The 17,814-nt window shown below is 44.3% G+C and overlaps 1 protein-coding gene across 1 annotated transcript; it reads left to right on the forward strand.

The window, feature by feature from the left end:
- Nucleotides 1-1,111: 1,111 nt before the first annotated feature.
- Nucleotides 1,112-17,736, forward strand: sntb2 (syntrophin, beta 2). Its single transcript, XM_084477659.1, has 7 exons — nucleotides 1,112-1,944; nucleotides 9,407-9,626; nucleotides 10,357-10,570; nucleotides 12,298-12,440; nucleotides 13,089-13,285; nucleotides 14,774-14,964; nucleotides 15,386-17,736. Exons 1-7 carry the CDS (start codon nucleotides 1,242-1,244, stop codon nucleotides 15,476-15,478), a joined length of 1,761 nt encoding a protein of 586 aa, XP_084333785.1. The 5' UTR covers nucleotides 1,112-1,241; the 3' UTR covers nucleotides 15,479-17,736.
- The last annotated feature ends 78 nt before the right edge of the window (nucleotides 17,737-17,814 follow it).

The following is a 17,814-nucleotide window of genomic DNA, read 5'->3' on the forward strand; positions in this document are numbered from 1 at the left end:
TGATTATGTTGTGAATGTATTGTACCCTTTAGCATGGCCAGAGGCACAATCAGTGCAAGCTCATTGGGGACATAGCCTTTCTCGCATGGAAGGTGGCCTACTTTGCGGGTCAGTAGTGGGTGGAGATTGGCCCCACAAGGTGTGGGTGGATGGGAGTCGGGAGTGGCGGTGACCTCCTGAATGTATGGGACATTTTATTGGATCACTGATGTAAATAAAGCTGAGGCGAAACGCGCCCCTCTCCCAGCCCCCCCACCCCAACCCCACCCGCTCCTCGCACTCCCCCCCCCCCCCCCCCCCTCGCCTCAATACCCGGCGGACGTCTGCAATCTGCTCAAGGGTTTTGTAAACACTGAGTCAACCTCGACTGCAATAAATAAAAGATCTTATCAACAAACGCCACCCTCGCTTGTGTCATTCTTTGGAGCCCGTCGTAGAAGCACTGTCCTCGCAACCATGGGTCCAAGAAGCCCCATTTCTACCCAGAACACTTCCACTGCTCTTCTGGTTGGTCTTGATCAAATACTGTCGGCGACATGTTCAATTGATGACCATGGAGCCTCAATCCCAGCCAGAGCCAATATGCTCCTTATTGTTGGTCTTTAACCAGCTTGGACTTGGAGCCCAATCAGTAGGCTCCCAAGACGGAATGTGGCACTATTTAGTCCACCACGTTATGCATCCTTATAGTTGTACTTTATATAACAATCTGATTTCCTGCCAATGCATCACTGTTGATTTGATCTGATTTGCTTGTCTATCAACATAACAAGTTACTTTTGAAACCATTAGTTCCTTTTTATTGAGTGGTAGCAACCGTGTACATTATAATAAACACATCTGCTGCAGTTTTGGACAACAATAAAAATCCATTTGCAACTTCACTTGTGCCACATTGGATCTTTAATGTCACATTTGGCCCCGCCTCTATCCTCATGAATAAGTAATCTACACATCTAAATGTCGATTGGTTGATTCCATCTGTCATCTGGCTCCGATTTACTCTACATACCGAGCTCAAAGCTTTAATTCAACAAACCCTCCCCATCGAAGACTCTCTTTGCTCTTTTTCAGGGACTGTTTTTTTTCCCTCTCTTGTTTCCTGCAGGCTGTACGTAAGTGGGTGTGTCGATCGGCCAGTGTAGCCTGGTTGGCGCTTATGCGCACTCAGAAAAGAGGAAAAAGTTCATGGTGAGTTTAGTCTGAAATCCGCCCGCCTCTGAGTAGGCTAGCCGTTCAGAATGGCTATTTGGACCAGAGCGGACAAAAACGGCCAACTGGATCTTTTGCTCCGGGACCGGTGGATCCGAGTGGCCGCCGAACTGACCCGTGAAACATTTACTCTAACGGCCGAAGCGGAGATAACCGCACATGGGTCCAATCATTTGGATTACAACTCCCCTGCAGGCCAACGGAATGGAATGTCAAACGGAAACGATTCGAACTTGGCTTCTGGAAACCCAAACCGAGGTCCCAACTCGCGCCAAGAACCGTACCAGAACCACGACAGTCCGGGGCACGGAGCTAACACCCGCGGACAGTACGGCAGCCCCTATGGTGTAAACAGCCCAAAGCAGTACCCAAATAACGGCGCAAACTCTGACTTTGGAAGCCCCGGGTCCAGTTACGGCAGTCCTGGGTCCAGTTTTAGTTCACGGCAAGGCGAAATTCCTATTAGTTTGGACGGTTCGACCGAAGCGGTGCGTAAAGTTCGAGTTGTCAAACAAGAGTCTGGCGGGTTGGGTATCAGCATCAAGGGCGGCAGGGAGAACCGAATGCCCATTCTCATCTCCAAGATCTTTCCCGGACTCGCAGCGGACCAGAGTCGGGCTCTCCGGGTGGGCGATGCGATCCTCTCCGTGAACGGCAATGACCTCCGTGAAGCTACGCATGATTTAGCGGTTCAGGCGCTTAAAAAGGCAGGAAAAGAGGTGACGCTCGAGGGTAAGTTGACCCACGCTACAGCGGGGATTTGCGAAGGCCGAGATTATACGCTCTCTCCCTCCGTTTCGGTTCCATTTATGTATGTTACTTATAATGTAGCCTAATGTAGCCTACCAAATGAGTGGTGCATGCATGGGGCCATTATGCCCGATATAGCCAGTATAACGTAACGCACATTGCCCTCACGAGGGCACGGTGAACTTGTTTGAGACGCCCACTGACTGGAGAACATTTCAAAACATGTGTGGGTTACTTCTAGAATAGAATCGCTCACCGACGGGAATTGAGTATAGCTGCAGTGTTTTGTGTTGTTGCGGGTAATAGTTTGGATCAATGCATGACAGCGAACTCTTGAACGTAAACAAGGCAAGCATCCAGTCCACAACTGTTGACGTTATTTTGCAACAAAAAAAAGTGGGTGGGGCTTAATTGTGTCGACAGCATTGGATGAGCTTAAAATATGAACATTTTGACAAGTCCTTACAGTTTCACTGATGCATCTAAAGGAGGGGGCCAGAGGGGGACAACAGGGGAAAATAAAGGAAGTGGTTGAGTTGGATCATCATAGGGCAAGCAAAGTAAACAAACAACAACCGACTATCAAACGGACAAAATTCAATTCATCTCAATTCATTGGGGCCTTAAAAGTGGATTTTCCCAGTGTAGCCATAATCATGATTTGTGTATCCTATTACTACTCTTGCTGAACCTGATAGGTCTATTTATCTGGATAGTAGTAGCCTAATGTTACTTTTTGTTATTGGACCCTGTCTACTAAGCAGTAGTGAGGTGTAATTGATTCAACTCTGCTGCCATGATGATTTGTCAATGATTTATGCAATGGTAGTCTATCAGAAGTGAACTATTTACTTGGTTCAGTTTCCCGCTGTATTGGACAGGGATCTAAGCACTCGACTCGGATTGGAGGAATTTGCCAAGTGCCTGTCATTGTTAAACAACTCACTCTCCGGCTCTCTCCCATTAGCTTTTCTCTGTGTCTCCTACAGACACACTCATTTGAACCAATGACCGCGGCTGGACAAAACAAAGTGGTTGTTTTTCTTTCTAGACCCCATTGACGGGTACACACAACACTCAAATACCCCGGATAGTTGGACAATTAGCTGATGTGTTCCACATTCCTGACCTCTTGTGACCTCGAAGTTCCTCCAAAAAAGGGAGAAAGGTCAGCAGTTGACATCTCCCACCTGGGAATCCCACCGTCTCGGACAACGCTTGTGTTAGGTCAGATTCATATTCAAGTGTTTCAAAGAAAACCCACGACAAGTATCTAAGCTGATACCTTTATCCAAAGCAACTTGAATGAGGTGACTTCAGATACAGATCATTTAGAAGCTGGTCACGGGTGAGGGTCATCTTGATGAATGATGCCTACTACTAATGCCCTACTGTAAGAGAGTGAAACAGTGAACATGGTACCCTGTAACCGCTACACTGTCCTGCCACTGTCCTGTATTGGGTATGTCCTACCTCCGAGAGAAGAAGGATTCAGGTTGGATATTATGAGTAAGCTGGTGTGTAAAATCAGGAAGTCGTTTGGGCCAATAAAAAAAAAGCATTAACGGCCTTCTACGCAGAAGTCGTTGGAAGATGTCACTTTAGGTCATAGCGTAGTCCTCTATTGCTTTAGCATGAGGCATTTATTTTGCAAGAATTGGGTTTCAGATTGTTGGGTTAGTTTTGCTTGGTTAGTTTTGTTTTGTTTTGCTCATGTGACCGAGTTCAGTCAACACTCATCACATGTGTATTGGATTAGAAGCCGGAAACCGGAAGAAAAAAAGGAACAAACCGCCACCATCAGTTAAAAGGGCATCATTGTGTTGAATGTGGAACCTCTTTCAGGGAGGAAGAGTGGAGCGTGGGCCTCTCATTGGGAAGGATTGTGTTCTAGGACAGGCTTAATTCGTTGTAGTTCACAGGGAGGGAGTTTTAACCAGGCTATCTTTGCAGAACCTCATAGAGAGTAGGAGGAGTTAGCTGCAGCATATTCTCCTTGTTCCCCTGAAAACATAACTGCTGCGGACTCTCCTCCCGTCCTGCGGCCAGCTTACTGAGCGACCGACAGACAGAGAAGCCGTCCATAATGGCCAATGTGTTCAAACGATCGGGTAAAGCAACAGAGTTCTAGCCCCCTGTCGTCCTAATGGGGTGAGCAAACCTGATGGTCAGGGGTAAATGGAGACACAGGAACCAGCCCGTTGTGACAGTAATTGGAGGCACAAGAAGAGAAAATGAGAGGGAGGTGGCGCGGGGGGATGTTGGGGGAGGGGGAGGGGGGAGAGGGGACACAAACGCAGACAAAGAAGTCATTGACTGAAACGGGGACAGTCCTGGGTCGGGAAAACGGTGCTGTGTTGCTTTTGTTTTTGGAAAGGCCAAGGCTTTGCTGAGCACGTTGCTTTTCTATCCCCTTGTCTCGTCTCCATTCACGCCGCTTCGCAGAGTCGAAGATCATGAGTCTGCATAAAGCTGCAAATAGATCGGGAGAGTGTATATCAGTCGGGACTCACTCTTAACCCGTATCAGCACATAGAGGGCCCCTGGTTACAGCCCAGTGAACACAGCCACATATATCCACTGAACTTTCTCCGGCTCATAAAACTCGTTAACACTTCGGTTCTCATAGGCATGCGTCGTTACCCTGATTGGTTGTTTATAGTACGAGACAAAATTAGAGACAAAAAAACATTTGTTTCCTCCTAAATTATCAACTGCTTCTTTTTGTGCTTTTGTGTGGGTAGATGTTGTGCGTTACGTTACCGCCTGTCATTCATGTATTTATGTGTGTAAATGCAATATATTGCATGTGTTTAAGTGAGAAGGAATTATAATAAACACATAAACCAAATGACAGATGCCTGCCCTTTGCCCATCATTATGACTTGCTGCTCCATCTGGAATAATCTACACTCAGGATCCATGATCTGTACAGGATCCATCTGTCATCTTTTTTTTTTTCACTATTCACTCTCCTCTCAACCTATTGTGTTGCTATCCCTTGATTAAAAAGGTTAGTCAGATCAATAATCATTAAACAGGATTCCGGAATCATTCAAACATTGTTGCAAGACATATAAATGATAGCCATGGTGTCATTTAGCATCGGTTGAAATCAATGAGCTCAGGAAAATCCTTGTGCATTGAAAGTCTTTCTACAGAGACTATTCCACAGCCGAAGGAGCAGAGGGACTAAAAGCTTTCTCTCCCGCCTCGGCCCGAGCATTAGCGACTGACGGCAGGACTACATCATGAGATCCTAGGGTGTAATCACATCCACATCCCTGCGATATGAGAGTGCAGATGTGTGTGTGGACCTGCATTAAGACCGATTTTATGATGGTCTGTGGATATATGATTCAGAATAGCCCACCAACTGCCCGGGTATGGTGGTTCAGACAGTATAATGCACTATTGATGCCAGCTGCAGAACGGGACTTTTGAAGTTGAAAAAGTTATTTTATTATTCTGGTTTTAACCATGTGGTTTGTCTATGAGCTTTGAAGCCCATAGCGGGTGACTAAGTGTGTGTGTGTGTGTGTGTGTGTGTGTGCACAAACAAAGAGGTTGCATGTATTTTAATATAAAGCTGAATCAGCGCCATACTTGCACCTACTGACAGATGCCTGCCCTTGGCTTGTCATTATGACCATCTGCTCTTTCTGGAATAATCTAGACTCTGGGTCAAGGTAGCCGTTAGAGTCATCCATCCGTCATTATTTATTGTACAACTGTTGAATTTCACTTTCCATATTTTATCTTGGTCCCCGCAGTCCAAATGCGGTTGTGTTTGAGCCTTGCCTATAGGACGATATAGGCAAGGCTTAAACACACGGTTGTGTTTGAGCCTAGCCAATAGGAAGAGAACTGTTCTGCTGCCTTCCTCAAGCTTTTCGTTCTTTTCTCCGTCTTTTGCTAGAGATCTTCCTTGCCCATGTGCGGGCAAGGGGATAGAGTTCCAAACCAGCTCGGTGTGGTTCTGTGGAGCCTTTTACTTGGAATTTAATTGGGATGAAGGCCTGTGTAAATAAACTGGAAGAGGGAACCTAGCGGACCTTGTGTACGTGAAGCGTCTTTGGGCCAAGTGTGCACACATGCGTAAACTTCAACTTGACCCCTGGAATCTCCTCCCTCAACACGCATGCACGCACATGCATACACGCACACACACACAATCACAGCGCTCCAACACATTGTTCTCATTAGGGGTCTGGCAGGTATGGGAAGAGAGAAGGACTATAAGGGGTGGAGGGGTTAGCAGAATTCCGTGGATAAAGTATAGACATAAGAAAGGCTCGGGGAACTGAAAGTGGAGAGAGGATCCAAGCCAGGGAAAGGGGGGAGGGGGGCAGCTGGAGGTGTTGGCCAAACCACCAGGGGAAATGGATGGCCTGATTGACTGACATACTGCCCTGTAAGCATTTTATTTTTCAAACCATACTGTAACATTATTCTGTTTGGTTTATTGCTATGTGTGTGTGGGTTTATGTGCGTGTGTGTGGTGAAGGACAAACGAGAAGGCTGAACGTGGCCTTTCACCACAACCAACATCACGTAAATGTTGAGGGCCCATTCCACCATCTAGTTGCCTTCTTACCCATATTCTCTCTTCTGCTCTCTTTACTTAGTACTTTTAGTATGGCTTTTGAATCATTTGTTGTTTTCCTTTTCAATTTTTCCCTGCTGTGGTAGGTGAAGTATGAGGGGAGCTGCACACATGCACACGCATGCATGCACACGCACAGTGTTGATAGTCCTCTGTGTGCAGACCTACTTAGAATCAGAAGTGGAACCAAAATGGAAGGCCTGGTTGACCTAATGGTATCTTTAAACGGCACTTGAGGGGACTCAGACACACGCACACGACAGGGAACACGGCCTATGTGCTGACATAGATGGACAGACATTAGTGAAAGCACGCACTAACACATGAGGAAGAGATGGACTGACAGGAAACTACACACAAACTCAAATGAATGGAAAAAAACCCCAGTGGTAGTGGCGGTAGTGTCCAAATAGTTGAGGGAGGTGCATAGACGGCCGGACAGACAGACTGACGGCACAGTGGGGCCTGAGGATCTTCACCAACACCAGAAAGACCGGGAAGAAAAATAACGACTTTTAAGAAAAATAGACTTTGATCATTTCCAGATGTGAAAGCCTGGAAAACAGGCAAAAAGGCAGATAAAAAAAATAACCCATATCAATCCTGTGGCCTTCGTGGCATAATAATGTTCCAGTCGTAGAGGTTAATAATTATCCAGCTGTGTTTACTTGTTGGGATGACATCGAATGAAGCCAACGTAGTGAATGTTTGGCACAAGGCAGGTTTACCAAGTCTTGGCGGTCTACAAAAAACAGCAATGCAGGGCCATTCCCCAGTGCTGGTGGTTCCAGGGGTGAATGCCACGGCCATACTTTTCTTTTCCCGTCTGTGTCATGAGAAACGAGATTCTGATGTGTAAACTTCACACACATCTAAAAAATTATTATAATTATGTGGATTAGTCATAGATGATGTGACATCATTATTTAACTTTCTCTTTCAAATTAGCAAGTATGATAGCATTGTTGCAAACTTAGTTCTCCTAAGTAGCAGTGAATTTAGAAGTTGTTACTAGTGGTTCGGTAGAATAGCTGCAGACTTATTATTCCTAATTTCCATAGTCATTTCCATAGTAACTGCAGTGGTCGTCATCGTAGCAGTGAAACTAGGCATAGAGTCATAACCATGGCTAGTTGTAGCAGCTAATCTGTCAGCGGGACAACGACCAATATTCAGTTTGAAATATGATGAGATGGTGGCTGGAAGTAACATTAGTTAACAATGTAACATTTTGAAGAATGTTAATTCAATGTAACAAGAATCTGTTAATTCATCGGTAGAGACACATGCTTGTTGCCCTGGAATCCATAGCTGTCATTGACACACACACACACACACACACACACACACACACACACACACACACACACACACACACACACACACACACACACACACACACACACACACACACGTTTTTGTGTGCACGCTGTTTCCTTCCATCCAAAACCGCTTGCATATGCAGCAGTGATGGTATGTGTGTGTATGACCAATGTGGTAAGGGAGGCCAGGGAATGACGTTTGGATTGTTGGCCCGCGGCCACATGATAATTCCAGCAGTGCTTTAAGCTGCGAGTCATGGACTTAATGAAAGATCGTTAAGCAGCATGCAAAGACCCAGTACACAGGTTTATATATAGCGCTCATTTCTATAGCCGTTTTTGTTTTTCTCTCTTGCATTGATACTGATAACTCTGGTTTTAACTGAAGTCTCATTCGAATCCACAAGGACACAAGAAAGCAAATGTACGGTCTCCGTCCCAAGTGCACACATGCACTTTTACTTTTGTCTTTTTTCAAATTTCTGCCACACACACACACACACACACACACACACACACACACACACACACACACACACACACACACACACACACACACCAGCACTTATCAAATAGGTTGCCTTAAGACGTTAGAACCATTTAAGTCCACAAACCTATCACAGTCTGCATTGAAGGATGACCTCACCGCCTCAAAGCCGGGGCTCGGATTTCAGACAGAGTAGACTAACCCAGCAGGCCAACACTTTCTCTCTTACACACACACACACACATGCACACACACACAGACAGAGGGTTGAGAGAGGGAGAAAGTGTTAGAAAGGACTCTGTGCGTGTGTGTGTGTGCGTGAAGGAGAGAGTGTGTGGCGGCTGTGGTTTGTCAGAGTGGATGTGGGATTGGTTGAACGGACCACGGGAAACCAAGTTTGGAAAGTTAGATGTATTATATTGAAGCAGGGTCCATTCTTCTGCATAACTGAGGCCGGGGCCAAGTCTTCTGCAGCTGTAGTGCCAAGTTGTTTTTCCATGTATGCTCCCCACAGAGGACCCGTATATCTTTTTAGAACATAATAGTGATTTCCTGTCCTTCCTCAGTCCTTCTGACGACCATTTTGTTTTTAAGAACAGCATTTTCTAAAGCTTTTTTTTTTTTAACCTAGAACAAATGGCATTGTTGGCCCCTTTATACACAATCACCAAAAGCATATTAAGATTTTCCAAATACTGAGGGAATTTTAAGCCAATCTTTCAATGACCACAGCAAAAAAATCATAGATTTTGCTGCAAATCATAGATTTGCAGCAGGGCAAATTAGTTGAAGTACAATCTAATTTTCTATTTTTCTTTTATTGAATATGGTTTGTTTTGATTTTATTTTTCAATTTGTGTCATTATGTTTCTGGCTTTGTTTATTGAACCAGCGCAGGTATTCGTAAGAAATCAACCAAAATTGTTTCAAACTGGGGACAGCCATCATCTCCATCTGCTCCCACATAAAGAATCCCCCTTGCCAGCTGTATCTCACTGTGTGTCTCTCTCTCTCTCCCCCTGCCAACAGTGAAGTACATCCGCGAGGTGTCGCCGCTGTTCAAGAAGCCGTCCCTGGTGGCCGACCTGCCTTGGGACGGCGTCCGTCCGCAGTCCCCCAACTGCAGTGGCAGTGAGGACTCCGGCTCGCCCAAGCACAGCAGCTCCTCTGGCCCCCGGGACAGGAAGGTGATCGGCCTGAAGATGTGCTTCATCAGCAGGAACCTCACCATGCCGGACTTGGAGAACAGGTCTGAGATCCAAAGTGTGTGTGTGTGTGTGTGTGTGTGTGTGTGTGTGTGTGTGTGTGTGTGTGTGTGTGTGTGTGTGTGTGTGTGTGTGTGTGTGTGTGTGTGTGTGTGTGTGTGTGTGTGTGTGTGTGTGTGTGTGTGTGTGTGTGTGTGACAAATGCCTGCATATGTGGGCGTGTAGGTGTGGCAGGATGCCGGCATTTGTATCAACAGTGATCTCGGATACAGCAATTGTACTATGTTGTAGCACTATGTATGTACTATGTTCTGGGAGGAGCCATAATGAATCTAGTAAGAAATATATTTGTGCTAGTGCATGAAAATAGGGTTATTTGCGCGGTTATTTTAGGCTAACATTTACGCTTTTACAGATCTCCACCTCCAGCAACATGATTGGTCGATACAAATATGAAGCGAAAGCACTTGAAACTCCCGATAACCCAGATTTGAAGTCGTTTGCCATCATACTTTAGATTTCTTTAGATTTAGATTTTTCTTAGAAATCATTGATAATAATTGGTTTTAAATGTGTTTTGATTTGGTATTTAAAATAAGTTTCTTTCATTCATTACATTTATGTTACAGTTCTTCAAAATTAACTACAAACTCCCAAGAATAAAACGTGTCCATCCATCCAGGGCCTCTTTAACTGTGGGAGAACCTCTCTCAGAAAATGCTGGATCTATAACTGTAGCTGTCCAGGGTCTCACTCCTCTCCTTTGCGCTGCAGGCTGCTGGAGCTGCACTCCCCCGACGGGCAGCACACGGTGGTGCTGCGCTGCAAGGATGCGCCCACCGCCAACTCCTGGTTCACCGCCATCCACACCAACATTGCCGCGATGCTCCCGCACGTGTTGGCCCACATCAACGCCTACCTGGGGGCCACGGTCGCCTCCTCCTCCTCCCACCCCAACCTCAAGCACATCGGCTGGATGGCCGAACAGGTAACCCTTCCTCCTCCTCCTCAAGTCAAGTCAAGTCAAATTTTATTTATATAGCACATTTACAGACGGCTGAGCCGCAACCAAAGTGCTTCACAGAAAGTGCTCATAGAAAATGACCTAAGGCAAAAAAGAAAGAAAAAAAAAAAAGGAAGGGTTAAAAGACAATGACGTTAGGAGTTAAAATAAAGCAAAAAAAAAGGAAACACTAATCGTAGGCCAGTGAAAAATGGTGGGTCTTTAACTGATTTAAAAATATTAAGAGACTGGGCTGCCCGGATGTGTGGGGGTAGGCAGTTCCAGAGTCTGGGAGCTGCTACTGCAAAGGCTCTGTCCCCCCTGGTTTTTAGCCTGGTCCTGGGCACTTCCAACAATAGTTGGTCAGCTGACCGTAGTGCTCTAGATGGGATGTGGTGGTGGAGAATATCAGAGAGGTAGGTGGGGGCCAGAACATGGAGGGATTTGTAGACAGTCAGAAGAACTTTGAAATCAATGCGGTAGCGGATGGGGATCCAGTGGAGCGATGCGAGGACTGGGGTGATGTGATCGCGCTTCTTTGTACAGGTGAGGAGTCGGGCGGCTGAGTTTTGAACTAACTGCAGGCGGCGGAGTTGTGAATGATCAATGCCGGTGTATAGAGCATTGAAGGCACTGTCAAAAATCACGCCTCCTCCAATCAAATCCTCCTCCTCCTCCTCCACCCGTTCCTTTTACTATGTTTCCTTCTTCCTTCTTGGTACCAAAATAAACACAGAAAAACAAAGGGTAGGGTATATTGCAGCCCCTGCAGAGAGATATTGATAAAAATATAACAAATATTTAAATTGTCTGTCATTTAAATATCCACTAATTCCAGGTCATTCATTACTATGTATCATTTAGATTTCTATATTACTTCGACATCTATTGTTTCAAATCCTGGAGACAGCTGGCATTCTCATAACATAATGAATGAACCAAAACGCATTCACCAGGTTAAGCAGCATTGGCAGCACTGTGTCAGCGCATGACTTTGTCTTTCTTCGGGAAAAAACATATTCCAAACCTGTCATGGGCAAGCCCTGAAGACAAATGTTCCAAGTACTTAGCACTTACAGCATTTGCCAGGATAGACTTGAACAATTTGGAAAATAACCAGGGGTAGCTTTCGGCCCGTAAATGGGAATCCGGTATGGGGAATACAAGTCATGCCAACTGGGCTGCTGTATTGGTTGAGTGTGGTGTGGGACGTGTGGACTTGTGTGGGTTTGTATTTACCTAGGCGAGGCGCTGCTCTTGGTTTTAAACAGGAAGCACTCAAAAAAAGACCTGGAGGAGTTTACATTCCATTAAATACTTCCTCTCAGCCCACCTACTTAAGCTGTCAGCCTTACCAACACACTCCTAGGATGTAGTTGTTCACATGCCACACACACACACACACACACACACACACACACACACACACACACACACACACACACACACACACACACACACACACACACACACACACACACACACACACACACACACACACACACACACAGGGGATACCTCCCTCATGTTTTTCATCACACACACCTTTTGGATACACACACGAGCACGCACATGGACACGCACTTAAAAAAACAGGCCTTATTTCTTCTGACGCTGCATAATGAGGCCATGTTGGATGACTCACGGTAAACAAACAGATGGTTTCTGAGAGCCACCTCTCGTGTGTGTGTGTGTGTGCCTGGCTCCTAAAGGTCCAGCTGGAAGGTGGGCGGCAGCAGTTCAGGCCAATCGTCATGGCGCTGACAGAGAAGGACATCTTGCTGTTTGAGTCGGTGCCTTGGAGTCGAGAGTCCTGGTCCATGCCGCTTCTCACCCACCCACTACTGGCCACAAGGTGAAGACCCTCGCTGCCCGCTGAGCTATGAACGGATGAGACGTAAACCTACTGTTATTGTTATGTGACCACAGATTGATCATGCAGACATTGATAATGGAATATATATTGAGGATAGAAGCAGAGAAACACTCAAAATCATTACCAATTAAAAATAATGAGAAACGTGAATTTTAGTAAAAAAACAACGTTTATTTTAGTGTTTCTCTGTTCCCGCCCCCACGTGTTATCTTTCCCTGGCCTCTCTTTCCTGCCCTTCACAGTGGAACCTGACAAATATGTATCCATCTTTCTCACTCACTCACTCACTCACTCACTCATTCACTCACATCTTCTCTTGTCTCTGCTCTCTCTCGCTCTCTCTCTCTCTGTCTCTTCTCTTTATCTCTCTCTCCTCACTCCCTCTCTTGTCTCTTCTCTCTCTTTCTCTTCCTCCCTCTCTCTCTTCCTCCCTCTCTCTCTCTCTTCCTCTCTCTCTCTTCCTCCCTCTCTCTCATCCTCCCTCTCTCTTCCTCCCTCTCTCATCCTCCCTCTCTCTTCCCCCATCCCTCTCTCTTCCTCCCTCTCTCTCATCCTCCCTCTCTCTCTTCCTCCCTCTCTCTCATCCTCCCTCTCTCTTCCTCCCTCTCTCCCCTCCTCTCTCCTCAGGCTTGTCCATTCAGGTAGTGCCCGGAGCTCCCCTGCCCAGGGGGCTGACCTGGTGTTTGCCACACGGACCGGCACTGGCCGGGGCATCGAGTCCCACCTCTTCCGGGTGGAGACCCACTGGGACCTGTCGTCATGGACACGGGCCCTGGTGCAGGGGGGCCATGCCGCTGCCGAGCTCATCAAGGAAGTGTCCATTGGTGAGCACAACCTGTGTGTGTGAATTTGCATGTTTGTGTTGTGGTGCTATTCAATATTCTACTTGTGTGTGTGTGTGTGTGTGTTTGTGTGTAGAAATAGAAACCGTTATGTTCCAGTGCACACCCACCTTTCATGAGGTGAACAGCCTCCTAGGGCTTTTATGCCTTTTGATGAAGCCTCAAGTCCGTCTCATTGCCTATGTGAGGGGTGGGGGGTGGTGCATGTGCTGACACTGTAATGTGGTCTGTTAATGCATCCGGGTCAAAATCCATTATCAATACAAACAAACAGGACTGAGAAACATAGGATCTTTGAAATTAAACATCACATGAAACATTCAAAACACGGATGTTTCAGCTTTGCCTTGAAATTACAAATATGACATTATGTTAGCTGAATAAACAGCACTACGTTTGGTTGGGTGTTTTCCATTGGTGGAAAAAACATCCCTTTTGTGTGTCTAAGGCCTCCTGGATGCAGCTGTGTTTCTGCATGTGTGTCCCATCATTTGCTCTGTGTGTATGTGTGTATGCATTATTTTAGTGGCTGAGTACTGTTATATCTCTGTGCTTGTACGCAGAGGGTAGGAAATGGGGTTGTTTGTGTGTGTGGTGGGGTATATTGTATATGTATACAGATTTAAAATGTGTTGTTGAAGTGTTGTATTATATATGTCGGTACCTACATCTTTGTATTTTGGTGGAACCATATGTGTACACACTCACAGGGTTATCTCTGTTTGTGTCTGCACTGAGCTAGATACATACTGCTTGGGTTCTTGATAGGAGATCTATGATTTAGATCATATTTGCAATAAACATAAGCTGTGGGTGGTTGAACTACATTGCTGTGCTAGATTGATAACCCCATAATGGCTTCTTAGCAGATGGATACTGAACTCTTGTTGCGACATGTTTGCAAATCCTATTGAATCATAGATAAGCAAGGTTGTAGTAGTTTGTTTTTAACTTAAGGGATACTACATTGTGCTCTCACAAGAAGTTGTGTATGTTAAATTTGGAAAAAACGGACATCCAAAACTTCATATTGAGGTTGTTTTTTTTTGTCTGAACTGGTTAATATCACTCATGTGTGCTGCTGCAAACTCTCCCAATGGGTTGTGTGGCCATGATGAAATATAATTGGCAAGCAGTAAGAAGTGCCCTGGGGCCAGACAATCTTTCTACACAATGGTTTGTTGCAGAGAAAACAATAGTCCAAAGGCAATAGTTCTCTTTTTTTTTTACCACTTCCCTCTCATTACCACTAAACACAGTGGGAGGACAGGAGAATTCAGAGTTACTGTAAATGCTTTGTCAGCCTGTTCTGCAATCACAGTTGTTTTTCATTTGATGGCTTTTCTCTCTCTGTCTTTCTCTTTCTCTTTCTTTTAAGCCAAACCATAAGCACAACAACAACCTTATTTTTTTTTAACCAGCTGCTGCCGTACTCTATTTTAAACCTCTTCTGTCCTGTTCCCCGCTCAGGGTGCACACTGAGCAGCCAGGACGTGCGTCTGACCCTGCACTACGAGAAGGGGTTCACAGTGTGTCGGGAGCCGTCCGAGCCCGGCGGGGGCGCCGTGCTGTACAGGTACCCCTTTGAGAAGCTCAGGATGTCGGCTGACGACGGGATCCGCAACCTTTACCTTGACTTTGGGGGTCCGGAGGGAGAAATGGTACGTCTAACTCAGTAACCAGGGTGATCTTTTCGCTGCTATGGGGGAATGCTCAGCTTCCCCAACTGCTTGAATTTTTTAATTGAACTTGGTAAACAAAACAAAAGGGCACAAGGTGAAATCCATGGAGGATGACAACAAACACGGAGAACATGTATTTAAAAACAAACAAAAGAATCTGCATTAACATCAAATAACATTTACAGCTTGAAGTTGTGGCTTAAGTCCCATAGTGTTGCAGTCTGTATGATGTTGACATCAGCTTGCTTTACATTCATCTAATGTAGATCTCTCTTTCTCTGTCTCGCTTCGTCCACTCTGTCTCCATTACCCCATGTAACCCCTTACTCTGTTCATCCTTGTCTTTCCGTCTTGCAACCCGTTGAATCCCACCCCGTCCTCCTTCTGTTTCACCCTTCAGGTGTTTGACCTTCACTCCGGGCCGAAGCCAGTAGTGTTTGTCCTCCACTCATTCCTATCGGCCAAGCTGACGCGCATGGGCCTGCTGACGTAAGCTAGCCCCGACGAGGTCAGCCGACAACCATCGTGGGGTAGTGCCCCCCCGCACCCTCCTCCCCGCCCCAAAACAAATGAAATATTATATATAAATATTTTTTTAAACCTACATAGTGTACAGAGGCATCAGAAGAGGCAACGGAGAAGCTAAGTTTGTGTGAATTGTCGATCTAGGAGTCAATGTTTGTCTAAAGAGAAAAAAAAAAGTGCCTTCTCTTCCATCCCTTGGCTTTGACCTGCTGGTAAACTGTCGCTGGCAAGGTCAAGGAACCATAAGTGATTCTTGTAGGGTTGGGTGCTGCATGGGCATTCCACACAGGAACAAGGTTCATGTCTTTATAGATCTCATCTGTTTCATGACATTATGTAGGGAGTAGGAACCAAATGGTGGTAGAAACTAAAGAGCTGTTCAGAAAATATTCCATAAAGCCTTTAAGGTAACTGTAGGAAATAAATGTGCACAGTGTTGTTTAAAAATGTGTTTAGCACCACTCAAAAGTATACAGGAAAAGAAGGACTATTTCAGAAAATTTTGATATATATATATAAATATATATATATATATACAACCGGTTTTGAACGGTTTGTTAATGTTTCATTTATGCCTAGAATTCCAGTAAAGCCTTTGATAGCGGGCAGTTTCTCAGTACACTGTTTCTGTCTCTGCTAGACCATGTGTACCGCAAGAGAGAGAGTGAGAGAAGTTTGTGTATATTGTATGTTTGCTTTTATAGATTTTGCATGCAGATTGATCTTGTGAGTGAGTGTTTTTTTACATGGTCACTTTTACTTGCGTGAAAGTGTTTTAATACTTCTGTGCATGGGTTGTTAAACACTCAACGTGTTATCACATTATCCTAAACTACTGGTGTAATTTGGATTGCCAACAGTGCCTTTTTCCCATTTAGTCAATTTTGATCATTTTTAAGTATTCCTTTGTTTTTACCATCAATATGACACAACTATACACGCTTTTGACATGCGACACAGCAATCCTAATACTCTCACTATGTAAATATGTATCTTGGTTTTAATTTTGTATGTTTCTTTTATATGTACAAATGTATGCCATATGTAAGCATGACTTCATGATATCGTATTTAAAATGAACTCTGCTGAGATTATAATTCCTTTAAACCTTAAGCGCAGTATTTCATATAGGATATATATTTTATCAATCACATTCCAAGGGTAATCTTGCTTAGGCTGTAGAAAATGCTAAACAAAGATGCTTAAGGATATTTGCAGTTAAACATTTATTGTCAATGCTAATTTACACATTCCTTTCTACTGCATGACAATCCAATGCAGCCTCAACCTAAAACTATTTATAGATTATAATTAAACAAATAAAACTTCTCCAAGAGAAATATTGCTCATAAGAAATTATCATTCCTCCTTTCTAAAATGCATACATTGCCCCGGGAACTGCATAGAACTGTATTTATTTTATTCAATTTTGATATCATTTGATAACGTGTACCTTCTTTGAATTCTACTATTTTGTTGTCTGTTACAAGACCTGAATTGTGAAGTGGAACGCAGCTTGAATGTAGATAAACTCATCCCATTGCCCCCACATTAACTCTCAGTTAATGTTTCCTATTGTCCTATCATCATCATCTTCTTTGGAGACATTCTGTGTCCTTCATATTTCATGCAAAGGTACATTATTAATAATTTTATCTGGACATACATGACTAGTCCATCACATACAATAATCTTTAAAAAAATAAATTCTAAGATGCTCTGCATAATCTCACTTATTTAAGGCAGCTTAGATCTACATTTATGCCACCAATTATGTTATATATATTTTTTCTGAAAGGAGGTCTACACTATAGTGATTGTAGGTCACTTGTATTTAACTCGGAGATAACATTTATATTAGAATAAGGGCATTAACATCTTCACCTGCACCTGGTAAAACATCTTTAAGTCAAAGGCTTTCACTTGTGTCTGCTTTGACACCTAAGCCAATCAATTAATTTAAACTGGTGACTATATATGCTTTTCCAATGATCCTTTCTAAATGCAAAACAATGCTTCAGATAATGGCATCCAAACCAAAGTTGTTGCGTGCAACACAATCATCTTGCAGAAAGCGCCAGAAGCTGAATGTGTGCTGCTGCAAATCTCTTTATTATGCAACGTAGACTTATTTTAAGTACCATCTTTTCTGACAACCAGTATGCAATGTATGATATAATTGTAACAACTTCAAATGTAGATACATAGATACTAATAAAACTATTGCAAAACGATCAGTGATTATGTTTTTATTCCAGACGTATAGTATACATTTTTATTTTGAATTCAAAAAAGTTGCATCTA

This window comes from Micromesistius poutassou, assembly GCF_964030765.1.
Source record: "Micromesistius poutassou genome assembly, chromosome: 13".
NCBI lineage: Eukaryota > Metazoa > Chordata > Actinopteri > Gadiformes > Gadidae > Micromesistius > Micromesistius poutassou.

Excerpts from the sequence above, each read along its gene's own strand:
- sntb2 (XM_084477659.1), top strand. The coding sequence starts at position 1,242 with ATGGCTATTTGGACCAGAGCGGACAAAAACGGCCAACTGGATCTTTTG. Across the intron at positions 1,945-9,406 it reads AAAAGAGGTGACGCTCGAGG|TGAAGTACATCCGCGAGGTG; the intron begins GTAAGTTGACCC and ends CCCTGCCAACAG. Across the intron at positions 13,286-14,773 it reads CATCAAGGAAGTGTCCATTG|GGTGCACACTGAGCAGCCAG; the intron begins GTGAGCACAACC and ends TTCCCCGCTCAG.